We start from the raw sequence: 15,181 nt of genomic DNA, 5'->3' as shown, positions 1-15,181 counted from the left end.
AGTAGTTTTATATAACCAATTTTTAAATTAGTATGTTTGGTACACATTAATATTCTCCTTAGTTTTCTAAGACCAAATTTCATTGTCACCACTCGCCACCCCAGCTAGTCCCCATCTCCATCTCATTATCCTGTCTTATGTTGTAGAACTTTTTTATAATTTGTAATTATCTTATAGATGTTGTCCCTATATATGTCTCGTCTGATTCACTCCTTAGAATTTTGTTATATTTTTCATAGGGTGTTTTTTTTGTTTTTTAATGTTTTCATTGATTTTTTAGAAAGAGGAAGGGAGAGAGAGATAGCATCATCGATGTGACAGAGAAACAGATCAGCTGCCTCCTGCACACCCCCCTACTGGGGATCAAACCCACAACGTAGGTATGTGCCCTGACCAGGAATTAAACCTGTCACCTTTCAGTATATGGGACTACACTCCAACTGAGCCACCTGGCCAGAGCTATTCAAATATTTTTTAAAAGAGAGAAAATGTTTCAAAGATCGCTTCCTACATACATCACAGCTTCCTGTTGTATCAAATGTTGTCTCCTCCTTTATCAAGTGACTTTAATTAAATATATTAAAATATTCCCACATAATATATAGTGTTTATTTTAAAGACATTATTTTAAAGTATTTATTGAATATAATTTATATAAATCAATGTTACCGAGACTATCCTTTGATTAACAAATAACATAATAGAAACCTTCCCTTTAAAGCATTTTAAAAATAAAAAAATATTCAAATCTATTTAAATAATTAAGAATAGAAAAGTAACAACCTCAACATAAACGTACCTATCTAAAACCAACACAAACCAATTATTAACCATAATTGATGGTTAAATATTAGAAGTTTTGGTAAAATTCAGAAATAAGTCCTAGTATATTAAAATCTATGTTAAATATATGAATGACTAAGAGTTATAATAAATGGAACAAAATAGTATTATAAAAAACTAAAACTAGAAAAAAATTGAAATGTATATGAAATTGATGGAATGACTTTCTAAACTTAAAGATGATTTTAAAAAATCACAAAAGCAAATATTATAAGAAAACATATAACAAAAATGAAACACTTTTATATGTCATAACAGAAAAATAAAAAGCCAAATTGAGAAAACATAGTTAAAAGGTAAATATCAATATGTAATGAGCTAATTTGTGTAAATCAATAGGAAAAAAGACTAAGACAACACAACTAAAAAAAGTACAGACTATAAACACCTGAAAAATGTCCAACCTCCTCAGCAGTAATCAAAGAAATGCAAATTAAGCCATAACACAACTTTTTAATCTATTAAATTAACAAAAGTCTTAAAAAATTAGAATACTCAACCAAGGCACATTTATAAACTAATATTAAAAGTTGGTGAAATTAGAATAATACTTTTGGAAGTCAATTTGGCAACAGGTATTAAAAGCCTTAAAGATATCTATCCTTTTCTATTGTGCATCCTAATAATGATATTTGTCAATTAATTGTGCATAAATGCATTTATCACATTGAATAGATGGAAATAACTTGTCCTACGACCACATTACTAGCTAACGCAAGTTCACTTTCATATGACATATCTAGTGATGCGATGACACAGATATTAAGAATCACAGTTAAGAACAACACGAAATTGCATATTCACTAGGATTACATAGCTGTTATTAAGAGGTAGAATAGAACATTTTAAAACTGAAAGAAAAATGTTCCAAAATATTAGCAGTAATTCTTTGGATAGGAGGATTATGGGGTGAAGGTTTGAAGATCTACTTTTTTTTTTAATCCTCACCTGAGGACATTTTTCCATTTTTTGTTCAAATAGAGTGGGAGGGAGGATGGGAGGGAGAGAGGGGGGGAGAGAGCGAGAGGGGGGGGGAGAGAGAGAGAGAGAGAGAAACATCGACGCAAAAGGGACACATTGAGTGGCTGCCACCCGCACAACCCAACCAGGGCCGGGGACAAACTGCAACCGAGGCATGCGCCCTTAGCGGGAACCGAACCAGGGTCTCTCTGGACCATGGGCCGATGCTCTAACCACTGAGCAAAACTGGCCAGGGCTAAATATCTACTATTTTTTAGGTGTTTTCTATAATACAAAAGTATTATATTAAAATTGGAAAAACAAAACTTATTTACTCATAAAATTGGAACTTTTAATCAAGAGAAACATAAATTTAATAAAGTCATTATTAAGATTATATTGGATTTGAAGTTTCATGAAAAAGCTTGCTTCCTATCAGGCTTTGACTTTCTAGACGGATGGAACACAACTGCTGAGAGGCTGTGTGCTAGATCCTCAGGCAAAACCCACAACAGACAATACAGCCAATGCCAGGGAGCCGTCCAGATGACTCTTTAACCAACACTAAATGAGCGAATGTTCAAATACCAGAATGTCTGGTAAACTGGACAGTAATAGGTCATTTCAAAATGACTTTCAGAACCAAATTCTAAACCTTTCTGATCCCCATTTTTGTTTACACGTTAAGATATTTCTCAGAACACTTTGAATTTCAAGTGTACTCTTAAAGAAACTGTGTTTAGTTGATTTTTTTTCCCTTCTGGAAGAAACGTGTGTGATATGTTAAGGTACTCAGCTTGCTTTATTAAAGATAAAATATGTCTGTAAAAATAAAAGGAGAGAAGGCAAGAAGGCATCTCTGTGTACCCCCAGGGAAACCTTAGGTGAATCTGCAACCCTGAACTGTAAGCTATGGTAATTTAGCAGTGAAGTTGAGAGATTTTAATTAAAGGCTCTGCAGTCCTTACTGGCTTAGAGGTAGAAGAGGCAGAATTTTCAGGGGGTGAAATATAACTATAATTTACTTAATTCTTTTGCTTCTAAATTTATGGTATCTCTGGAAAGCGGTAAGTTTGCTATTTTTTCTTCTTAACTTTTTCCAAGAGGTTTTTTTTAAAAAATTAAATTTATTGGGATGACATTGGTTAATAGGATATGGGTTTCAAGTGCACATTTCTATGATACATGATCTGTATATTGCGTTGTGTGAATACCACCCAAAGTCAAATTTTAAAATATCCCAAGATAGTGAAACTAGTGCAGTAAACATACTCTTCCCTCCAAATACCCATCACCCAACTTGAGTCATTATTACATACAGCCAATTATTACATACAACCAATTAAATACAGCCAGTCTTGTTTCATCTACAAACCCACCTACTTTCCAGTTACACTAGACTGTTTTGACTGAAATCCTAAACAGTACCATTTCACCTATAAAATTTCAATCTCTAAAAGATACTTAGAAACATATTCACAACATTGTCATGTCTATAAGAGAATAAAAATTCATATTTTTCAGACTGTTTTCCTACATGTGTTTGGATTGGAATATACAAGGGGGGGCAAAAATTGGTTTACAGTTGTAAGTGAAACAGTTTATTCTTGTATCATCATTTATTAATTATTATTATTTCCCATACAACTGTGACCCTACTTTTGCCTCACCCTATACTTCAGTTCCATATTAAATCTCTTTTAATCATTAAGTTTCCCCCATTACTTTTTCCTCCCTTAATACAGTATTTTGTTGAAGAAACAGGATTACTTGGCTTGTAGAGTTTTACAGTTTCCTAGAGTTATTTATTAACTGACATAAATTATTACCGATTGTTGAAATAGTCAAAGAAATGTGAATATCTGGAACTACAGGATACCATAAAACCGAAATCACCTACAACCAAAGTTAGAATGAAAACACTAATAGTTAGTTGGGGGAAAACCACTACAAAAATGAATTAATCTACAATGTAGCAATACAAATAAGTAACCATATCTTCCTTTTTCACCAAAGTATATTAAACTACTAATAAAGTAACCAGTATACGTCTTAATGGTACAGAGTATAAACAGCAAATATGACAGTACTCACCAGTCTTCATTTCTAACAAGCGCTTTTTCTTTTGCTGGCGTTCACGTCTTTCTTTCTCTGCCAATTCTTGGGCTATTCTGGCACGTTTTTGTTTTTCCTCTGCTTCTCTTTTTTTAACATTTTCCTTTATTGCTTGCTATAAGAAATTAATTTTGAAAAAATGATCAATTTTAACCACAGTGGTTCCACAAAGAAAATGGAAAATTATTAATCTGTAGAACTGTAATTAAATATCTTTAAAATAATTACTTATTATATTAGTAACACAGTCTTTTAAAAGTTCATCACAAGAATCCTTGTTAAATGTCATGTATCTATAAATACAACTGTTATGTTTTGTTTTTTGGGTTTTTTTATCCTCACCCGAGGACATTTTTGCATCTATCTTCAGATAGAGAGAGATAGGGAGGAAGAGGCAGAGAAACATCGATGTGAAAGAGACACATTGAGTTGTTGCCACCCACATGACCACAACCGGGGCCAGGGACAAACTGCAACCAAGGTACGTGCCCTTAGCAGGAACCGAACCCGGACTCTCCAGTCCACAGGCCTACGCTCTAACTGCTCAGCCAAACCGGCCGGGGCACAAATGTTATGTTTAAAGCACCTGTATCTCAGAGGAATCAGCTAGGAGAAGGAAGACAGAAACTAAAAATAAAAACCATTTAATTTACAAACAAAACTTTTTTTCTATATATCCTTCCAAAAGAATATCTAGTAAATGTATTAGAGTCTCCCACACCTCCTCTGCTAAGTAAACTACTGAATACAAATAAAATTGTTAAACAAATAATAAAAAGAACTGAAATTCTGTAATGGGTCCTTTATACCACAATCGTTTAACAATTTTTCTCACATAGAGAGAAGTACCATAAGAACAACTAAAGAAATATTTGGCACTTTAAACTCAAACCCTTTGACAGTTCATCAAAATGATTAACACCATGTAAACCATAAAAAGATCTCAACAGATATGTGATTAGTTAATTTCTTATTTTCTAAGTTTTATACAAATCAGGAAATGCCTCTCCTGTGACATTAGTGGGAATTAGCAGGTAAACATGGACTTTTTCTAAGTGCCCACAAACAGCATGGCATCGTACCAATAAAACCAAACAGGTTATCTAATTGCAAGCTTATCATTAACAGTATTAAACAGAAAAAGATATAATTAAACTTTAACAAGTAAGTGGCTTATCTTATTTTGGGGAAGACATTAATTTCCCCCTTTTTAACCCTAGAAAAAGTGCAAGTTTTTCATTAGAAATCAAATAATACAGTTTAATATTATTAACCAAAACAAAGAAAGGAAAAGTACAAGGGAAAAACAGAGAAACAAAAAGCATAGAGCAGAGAGAATATTAATTCAACCATCCATCCATCCATCCATCCATCCATCCATCCATCCATCCATCCAATAAACACTGAGAGACTAAGCAGTAAGTGGTATTATTTAAAGACGAGATAAAGTACAGCTGTAAAACATGTTTACATTCTGTGTGATGGGATGGGGCAGAAGGCAAAGACAAGCAATAAACAATAAAAACTCTGATAAATACAGCACTATAAAAAAACAGAGATATGAGAAAATGTCTGGGAGCTACTTTACAGGAGGCTGTCAGTAAGGCCTCACCCGCTGATTTGACTCATGCTGAACTCTGAATGGTAAGGAGCTGGCTAGGTGACGATCTGAGGAAAGAACAAATTAAAGGCTGTGGTAGGTTTGAGAGGTAGGGGACCAGTGTAGTGGTATGAGGTGACGTCAGGAGAACTGCTGAGCCTGATCAGTCAGCATTCATGGTCTTCTAGGCCAGTTGGATTTTCTTTTATGGAAAGGAAAACAATTGCAGATTTAAGGGAGAGAGTATAAGACAAAGTACGCTAAGATATAAGTACTAATCAAGCACATATGTTTAAACTATCTTTCCAAAGATATTTGTATAATGAAGAGTCTTGGGAGATGGAGGTAGCCGTCTGCCTCTCAAGCAAATGGATTTATGTTTGCTGTCCAGCATGGTAAACTGGGGAGAAGGCAGGACAGTCTTATTAACTCTCAGAAAAGATTGGGTTCTCTAAGTTCAGGATTGTTCTCTAGTGACACAAACTCTAAGCATGTAGGTATTAAACTTGGCCCTCTTAACATTGCCCTGTGGAAATCTGGGCTCAGGAATCTACAAAATTGTTTACTCTGGCTATTGCTATTACTGCAATAAACTGTTCTTTGTCTCTGACACCACAGTCTTGTGTCTTCTGCCAACATCCATGGAATACTGGCAGGCTAACACAATAAATTCTTATAGTCTTCACAGGTCATGACATATTAACACATTATTTCTGCTCAGCTATAAAATACCAGCTGCTGCCTAGCCAGTGTGGCTCAGTGTATTGAGAGCATCGTCCCATAGACTGAGAGGTCCTGGTTTGATTCCTGGTCAGGGCACATGCCTGGGTTGCAGGCTTGATCCCCAGCAGGAGGTGTGCAGGAGTCAGTGATCAATGTTTCTCTCTCTCTCTCCCTTCCCCTCTCCCTGCAAAATTAATAAAAACATATTTAAAAAAAATAAAATAAAATACCAGCTGCAATAATGTGTACTCCCTCCAATCTGCAAAATGAATTCTATATTCTCCATTCTGGCACAAAATAGTTAAGTATTTGTTCACTACAATAAGAGGAGTAAGAGGCAGAGGCAAGATTTGAAAGCTAGCTATGATCTATGATTTTCCACCATATTGCTTTATGTTATGATAGCATATGTTAAATGCTAGCTATAAGACAACAGCTCCTATAAAAAGCAACATAAGATAGGAAGATAGGAGAAGTCAACATAAAAAACATCAGTGTGGTCTCAAAGACAAGTGTGTATCTGTATGTGTGCACACATGTGCACCCATGTATGTATGTGTAAGGGAGAGGTGTAGGAAGAGTGGACTGTGGTGGAAAAAAAGGTAAACAAACATTCAGAAATCAAAATTGTATTTCTTGCTTGAGGGAAATGAATAAAAGGAAATGGCAATAGATAAAAAATATATATATCATGTAGCTTATTTATAAAACTTATTAAAGTATAAAATTCTCTGATGTGAATTTTCCACTTTAATGACTGGATGCATTTCAATGAGAACATTTAATATACTACCTATTACCAGATATAATTGCCACAACTTTTTAGTATTCCACTGGGCAATAAAAAGTCAAAATTACTTCCCAGGACCCATAAAAATAATGTTTATATTTAGAAATAAGGTCTGAAGTAGTTCTTAAAGCCATTTTGTTTTATGGAAAATGCACTATTGATTTTCATTTAAAAGCCTATCTCATTTAAAACATATCTTATTCTGACATTATAACTATTAGGAGAAGAATTTAGCTGGAAAAATACCAACAAACAGCATAGAAACAGGTATTTAGTCTAAAACTAATATTCCAGTTCAAACAGGAATTTGAGATTTTCTTTTATTCTAAATGTTGAGAAGAAAAAATAGCCTAAAATAGAAATGCTGAATAGTTTTAAAACCACATTATTCCAAAAACAATTGCCTCTTAGTTACTTTCATTTTAAATTCAAAGCCAGAAGAAAAAAGTTAAGGGTGAGCCATACATAATTAGGTATAAGACATTGATTTTTTAAATCATCTTATTCTTGACCTGGTTTTCTATTTATTCAGCTGGCAAATAAATTGCACTGCTACCAACTACTTTCAGCTCTGCGACACCAGAAGAAATTCTCTGCCTGCTTGCACAGCGCCCCAGACATCACCTGCCACGTGCTCGTGTCGGAAAGTTCTGCGGGCTTACCCGTCTGCAGCAGCAACTGTCAACCGGTGGGCTGCAAGGATTTAAACAGGCAATACCTGACTATTTAGTCAGGGGCACTGACCTTTTTTCCCTTAGATTGTCAAATAAAAAAAATGACAACAGTCAACACAATAGCCATCTGTTGTGAATGAATAAAAATCATATCAATTGTTTTGTGTCAGATTGGCAAAAAATGTTTTTGGTGTGCCGCAGAATTTTAGTCATTAGTTTATGTGTGCCATGAGATGAAAAAGGCTGAAAATAGCTGGTCTACAGCAACGATCAGAGGGTTTTCAAACTTCAGTCAGTTTTGACTGTTCACTTCAAAGACATAACCAATAATTTATCTGAGTTCCTAAGGCTTACATGCTTTTTATGATAATAGCACATTCCATAATATCTATATTAAAAATACATAGGCATGCTAACAAATATATAGTATACAAAAATCTATAAAGAGGTTAACAAATGTGTGTGTGTATTCTGGAAATAAAAGACATAAGCTCACAATTATTCCCCACCTATAATTTATGTTTTCAACATAACTAATATAACAAGAATTCACCACTCTAGTTAAAATATACATTATAGCATTACATATTTTATCTCAAATGACCCACAGCCAGCAAATTTAAATGTGTGTGTGTGTGTGTGTGTGTGTGTGTGTTTAAGCGCACAAAATTTATATCTGGGAGAATGTAATCTTCCATTGTGATTATCATAAACATTATCATTGAGTGTTTTGAAAACTGCGTCACCCTTATAAAGTTCTATGACTTGCTTTTCTCACTCAACATTGTTGCTAAGACTCAACCATATTTTAATGTATAAACTGCACCTCACTGTCATTGCTTTAAATATGAAATCATGTTTTATTATTTACTCTCTGTCAGTACAATTTGGGTTGTTTCCAATTTTGGACTATCATAAACGATACAGCTACAAACATTTTTTGTACATGTCTACCTGAGTATATGAGTGTGGAGTTTTTTAATGGTTCATCCCATCAGTTGGTTCTTAAATCCGTTTAGAAACTGGTGACAGTCACTCTTCAAGTGAAAGAGGATAGAGCACTTTGGAACGTAACACATGCAGTAAGGGTAGGTAGGTAGTGTTGGTTGATGATTTTGAGACACATTCTAAATGTGGGTTATGGTCCAAGTTTGAAAACCACTGCTCTCTAGGACAGGAGTAAAACAAAAGGAGAGGTTTGTCTTCCTTCTTACTAGATGACGTCAATGTCTTTGCAAAGTGGCTATGCCAATGGATCCTTTACCATCAATGCGGGATCATAGCACACATGCCACCAAACGTCACCCTCAGTCTCCTATCTATCTGGCAGAGATATAATGCTGTCCAATCATGCTTTTAACGTACACTTCCTATTCTGTGAAATGCCCTTCATATCTTTTACTCATTTTTCCATTCGGTTGTTCATCATGTTTGTAATGATTTGTAGTTCTTTAAATATGCCAGATACTAATCTTTTGTTAGTTTTGTGTTTTATCAGTACATCCTGGATTGTAACTGTCATTGTACATTTTTTATGTTCTTTCACTAAATGGAAGTTCTGAAATTTACAAAGTCAAAAATATTTTTCATTCTGCTGGTACATTTTATATCTTATTTAAAGAAGTTCTTCTTTAAAGACAAAAGCTCTAATTCAAAGACAAAGCTCTTCTTTTATATCTTCTTCTTCAAGTTTTAAAGATGCTGTTCTGCTCTCATTTCAGGCTGTACTCTATCCGAAATTAATGCTTTTGAATGGTATGAAATGGGGATACAATTTACTTTTTTCATATGGGAAACTACTAGCTGACGCATTACCATTTCACTACTAGCCGACCCTTCCCCACTGATCTGCACAGCCACCTCTTCTAAATTTCAAGGGGCCATAATATGTGTTGAACTTTTAGAGCTGATTTACTCAATTTGGTCAAGATATCCATGTTTGTACCAGTAACACTCTGTCTTAATTATCATAGCTTCTGTTTTATCTTTCTTCTTGAGAAATCTTCACTATTCTTGGGCATCTGTCCTCTATATTTCAAAACATAATTACTGAGGTTTTTGAAAAGGCCTATTAGGATTTTGAACAGAATTACTCTGATTCTGTAGATTACAGAGAACTGATATCTTTACAATATTGAGTCTCTCTATTCATGAATGTCTTATGGCTCTCCATTAACTTGGGTCTTTTTTAAGTCTTTCAAATAAATGAATTTTTAAAATTCTGTTCAGGTTTTAGACATTTTAAGTCTTTCTTGTTCCATTTCTCCCACTAAAGTTTGGAATTTTTACTGGATATCCTCTTAATGGGCATTCTAGTAATCTTATCACATAAATTAACAAATTAACAAGGCCTTTCTTCCCCTTTGTATAATAAGAAAACATAAATTAACAAACTGAAAAATAAAACATCTGAACTAGCAATATCTCTTTCAATTTATTTAACAAAGTTGTCCAATAATTACGCTGTCTCTTCTTTCTACAAAACAAGCTACCCATTGTTTTACTTTATATTTTATTCTTTACATTTAGTTTCATGGTGGGTATGCCTTCTTGTCTCTCAAACCTTTCTCTTGGGGGTGAAATACTGTTTCTTTAAATACATTCTTCAGAGCAGTTTTCAGCAAACTATAGTCCTCAGTGGGCTGACCTGTTATGGTAAATAGAGTATTATTGGAACATAACCACACCCACTCATTTACATGCTGCCTATGGCTGCTTTTGCATTACTACAATACAGCTGAGTAGTTGCAACAGACTGTAGGGCCTACAAAGTTGAAATACAGTAGTCCCTCGCCACTTCACTTTGACTTTCGTGGCTTCACTCTATCGCAGTTTTCTCAAATATAGTCATTAAAAAGTTGAGATGGTGAAAATGAGACAGCGCACGCTGGCTGTCTGAGTCAATTATACACCTCTGTATTAAAATTAAAATTACTGTATGTATGAACTTTAGGTCTATGTATTCGAGCACCCCTGCAAATCCTTCAATGCCAACTGTAACCGCTTGACCACTCCTTGTGTGTGGGCAATAACTTTTTTCCAAAAAATCTGGTGTGGTGAAACCAAGTCAATCAGAGTGTACTGTTCACTGATTGGATATCCTATCCTATACTCTTCCTATCCTGGCCACTGACTGGCTCAGCCTCATGCAAATTCATTTCTCTCATACACGCTTCTACATCACAACGCATTGGAAACATCTTTGCTCCTGTGTTTGCGATTTCTGAGAACACACAAATGATGTTGCATTGCGGTTCTGGAATGCACTTGATGGAGCGATAGAACCCTACAAAAGCCTCCTCACACATATGAAAAGATAGTGCCAGCAACTTCCTATCCCGAGGTTCTTCAGCTGTGCACCCAGACACCCACTGCCTACTCCTAGTACTCCTTCAGCGGAGAAAGACGAAACACACCTGCTGAAGATACTGCACAACCTGAAGACTCTCCTACTGAGGTCGTGCCTTCAGAGGAGCAGTGACCTTGCTCTCCTTTGCTGTGCAGTACATCTCTTCATCTTCATGGCTTCATCATCGAACAAGCTGCACTATTTTCATAGGTTAGTGGTTGTGTGTAAGAACTGTGTGTGTAATTAAATGTACAATAATGATATTTGTAACATCTATTATGTCTTATTTTCTCTTATTTTGTCTAATATATTGGGTAACACGAGTGTAATGGTGACTAAAGGGTGTTATTTCATGTCTAGAGGGCTCTAAAAATGTTAAAAAAAACATATTTAGAAGATCATAGACAGGTTTTTCTATGCTCTAACTGTAAAAATATTCGGTTTATAAATAAATAATCCTACTTTGTGGAAATTCATTTATCACAGTAGAGTCTGGAACTGATTAACCATGATAAACGAGGGCCAACTGTATTTACTAGCTGGCCGGTTAAAGAGTTTGCATTAGAAGATCCTTTAACAGAGGTACATTTGTGGAAAACATCCTGATCTGTTTATTCGCAAATAGTTTCATTTTGCCCTTATTCCATCAAGTGCTTTTGCTGAGTACTCTAAATGGGAAGAACTGGTTTATTTCCTCAACCCTTAAAGATCTCTTTCTTTTGGCTTCTACTTTTGCTGATGAGAAATCACTTACATTAATGATCATAGTTTCATTACAATACTTTTCAAGTCAATTTTATTCTATTTACCTGACTTGGAATAGGTTGTACTTCCAGATTCTTGATTTGGAAAATTTGCGGTCATCCATTTTAATAGTATCTTTCATTCATTCTTTTGAGTTGATCCTTCTGAGACTTTCACTACACAAGTGGTGGGCTTTCCCATCCTGCCCTCTACGTTTCTCAACAAGTGTTTTACACTGCTAATTTCATTGTCTCTCTGGACTGCATTTCTTTAGATCTATTGTTCAATTCACCATTTTTATTCTTCGACTGATTATAATCATTGTTTAATTTCAATCACTGTTCTTTCATTTCCTTAAGTCCAATTTGGTGGACTGTCAAAGTGCTTGGTCATCTTTGGTGGTCTCCTTTTCTTTCTCTTTTTAATTTCATCTGTTAAACATTTCACAAATTATTTCATATCTAGAGTCTTGTGGGTTTTCTATCTATTGCTTCGTTTTGTTTTTTTTGTCCTGATCATTTCACCATTCAACCCCTTGTTTCTCTCTGTTTGTTGATTGGGGTTAAGTGCTCTTACTTGATTAAACTTAATATGTGAGAATCTTGAGGACCTAAGTAATGGTCTTCTGCACAGAGCTTTGGATTTGATTCCGTAATCAAGATCATTTCTAACTGGACAAGTTTACTTTCCTTTTGTCCTAGGCTTGTCTTATTTAGTGTATTCACTCTGGCATCCCAGGGCAAGCCTGGCTTTCTCCTTTGTGTGCCATGCTCGACATGCAAGTTTCTGCTTTGTTCTTTTTCTCTTAACTGGGTGTGCCTTGGAAATTTTCCTTAATTTTCTCATACGACAGTTATATTTTAAAATAGTTTGTTGTGCCTGGCCAGTGTGCCTCAGTGGACTGAACGTCATCTCATGGACTGAGAGGTCCTGATTTGAACCTGGGTCAGGGCCCATGCCTGGGTTGCGTGATCGATCCCCTGTAGGGGGAGTGCAGGAGGCTGCAGATCGATGTTTCTTTCTAAAAAAAATCAATAAAAATATACTTGGAAAAAAAAGTTTGTTGTACTGTTGTGGGATGGACCTTTAAGAGTCTCTATTACCATACTGTGATAAGCAGTCCTCTGAGGGTGCTCTTGCAGAAAGCTGACCAATATGTAGATCTTTAATTCTTAAACACTTTTGTATAACATGGCAGTTCCATACACCATATATTTTTCTGGGTATCTTATATGTGTGTGTTTCAGGATCCAAAGGTAAACACTTTAACATTGGAAAGACATATAAGGACAGTCCTGGCAAGCACCAAAAAAATTTGTTCAATATTCAATCAAGAATGTACATACAGTAAGTATGATATTTCACTATTTTCAGATATTTTTTAAAAATCTATATGAGTTCATCACTGCACATTAGAAAGAAAGTACAGTGGTCAGGAGGAGGAAAGCTGAAGTACATTATCTTTGAATCTTCACCTGGCACGAAACAGCTGTGTGACTTGTGTCTCGGTTTCCTCTTCCATAAAAAGGGCAAAATAGTACCCATTTTATGAGGATATTATAAGAATTAAATTAATTAATACATGTAAATGATTTATAGAACTGCCAACACATAGTAAGCCCTATATAAATTTAACAATTTTTATTTTAATTACTATTATATTATTACTAATTTATATATTTTTCATTATTACTCATATCATTAATCAAGTGCCTCAAACACATGACTATTTATCCAGCAACAAATCAAGAAAAAGCCACTTTCTAGCATGCATCAATCATATGTGAATCTATTACACTGGAAGTGCCAATTCATAGTTCCTATAAGAATATACCTGCTTTCCATTCCAAGATGTTGGAATACAACTGTACAATGAATTAGCAGCAAGTACTGTTGTCAAAGTATGCAGCCAACACAGCTGGATTGCTGGTCAGGGAAAGTACACAGGTGATTAAATATGAAAGGCAAGATGTACTCTTGACCTCAAGCCTAGCTATGCACCTCTAAAGAGAAGAGAGAGACTGTTTTCTTCCCCCAAAGTATTGCTTGCACTTAAAATTAAACATTCCAGATAAATTAACTTAAAATACTGCCTAATGATACAATTAATGGTTGTTTTATTTTCCCCCAAAAAAGATTAAAATATAAAAAATTAGTGTGCATTTTCCTCTCCGAAAAACAAACAAAAACCTTAATAGTCTATATTCCAAATATGCTTACTTGAAGAATACATTCATTTTTATTTTATAACACTAATAAAATATTAAAATAAAAGAATAAAACCCAAGTAGACTCGCACAGATCCTGATTTTTTTTATCATACTTCATCTCTATCGCTGGGTCTCAGCCTATTTAAATACTGCCATCTATACGACTCAACGTTTTTCAATATATGATAATATCCTGTACATTTTTGTAACTGAGATAACTAGTGAGGATTTTATTATATGAAAAATAATGTTGAAAAGCTTATAAATGTTTTCTTGTTCAGAGATTTATTTCTTTCAACATTAATGGATATTTAAGTAATGTAAGCCAAAAATCTCTTTAGTACTTTTTCCTTTTTTACTAAACGCAAAAATCTTTTCTTCTTGACTCAGTATTCAATTTTTCTCTCAAGTCTCTATAATAATATTAGACACCAAATTTTTTTTTAATCCTCACCCTAGGATATTTTTTTCCATTTTTTGTTCAGCTAGAGTGGGAGGGAGAGAGAGAGAGAAACATCGATGTGAAAGGGACACATCCAGTGGTTGCCACCCGCACAACCCAACCAGGGCCAGGGACAAACTGCAACTGAGGTACGTGCCCTTAGTGGGAACCAAACCCGGGTCTCTCTGGACCACAGGCTGATGCTCTAACCGCTGAGCCAAACCAGCCAGGGATTAGACACCAAATATAAATCCGCATGATTTCCAGGACGATGGATGTTAGATAATGATTACACAGCTAATTTTCTCAAAGTAAATAACCACGTAAGAGTTCAACCCATTCCCACTAACTGCTTTGTTAGAAGCTGACTTCACCGTGAGATAAGAAAGACAACACTCAACCACACTAAGTGACTGCTTTCTAAAAATTCCGGATGACAGTATTTTCAGGAAGGAATAGAAAATATGTTTTATAAACCTTAAAAATGTATGCCTGCACATACATAGTCCTATACTGGAACATAAAAGAAATTTTTTTTAAATAATTAATATCTGTCTTTAAGAATATTAAAAAAATATGTGATCTACTTGTCAGTTTTCCATTAAAAGTATTTTCTTTAGTAACTAAACATAAAATTTCCCTCCACATACAAAAAATGACTATAAACTGGATTATAACTACTTCATGGAAAATACGTTTATTCTTAGAAACTCCTATTTGCCAAATTACAA

The 15,181-nt window shown here is 34.7% G+C and overlaps 1 protein-coding gene across 3 annotated transcripts in view; it reads right to left on the bottom strand.

Moving 5' to 3' along the window:
* Positions 1-15,181, bottom strand: part of DIAPH3 (diaphanous related formin 3) — a 487,836-nt gene that overhangs the window by 143,915 nt on the left and 328,740 nt on the right. For 2 of the 3 annotated variants that reach the window (XM_036249888.1, XM_036249889.1), the window contains exon 25: positions 3,898-4,033. The exons of the other annotated variant lie outside the window; for it this stretch is intronic. In XM_036249888.1, coding sequence (XP_036105781.1) covers positions 3,898-4,033 — 136 coding nt within the window. The remainder of the gene's footprint in view (positions 1-3,897; positions 4,034-15,181) is intronic. 3 annotated transcript variants of the gene reach the window in all.

This window comes from Molossus molossus, unplaced genomic scaffold (genome assembly GCF_014108415.1).
Source record: "Molossus molossus isolate mMolMol1 unplaced genomic scaffold, mMolMol1.p scaffold_m16_p_9, whole genome shotgun sequence".
Classification (NCBI taxonomy): domain Eukaryota; kingdom Metazoa; phylum Chordata; class Mammalia; order Chiroptera; family Molossidae; genus Molossus; species Molossus molossus.
This window is presented reverse-complemented; position numbering and strand designations above follow the sequence as displayed.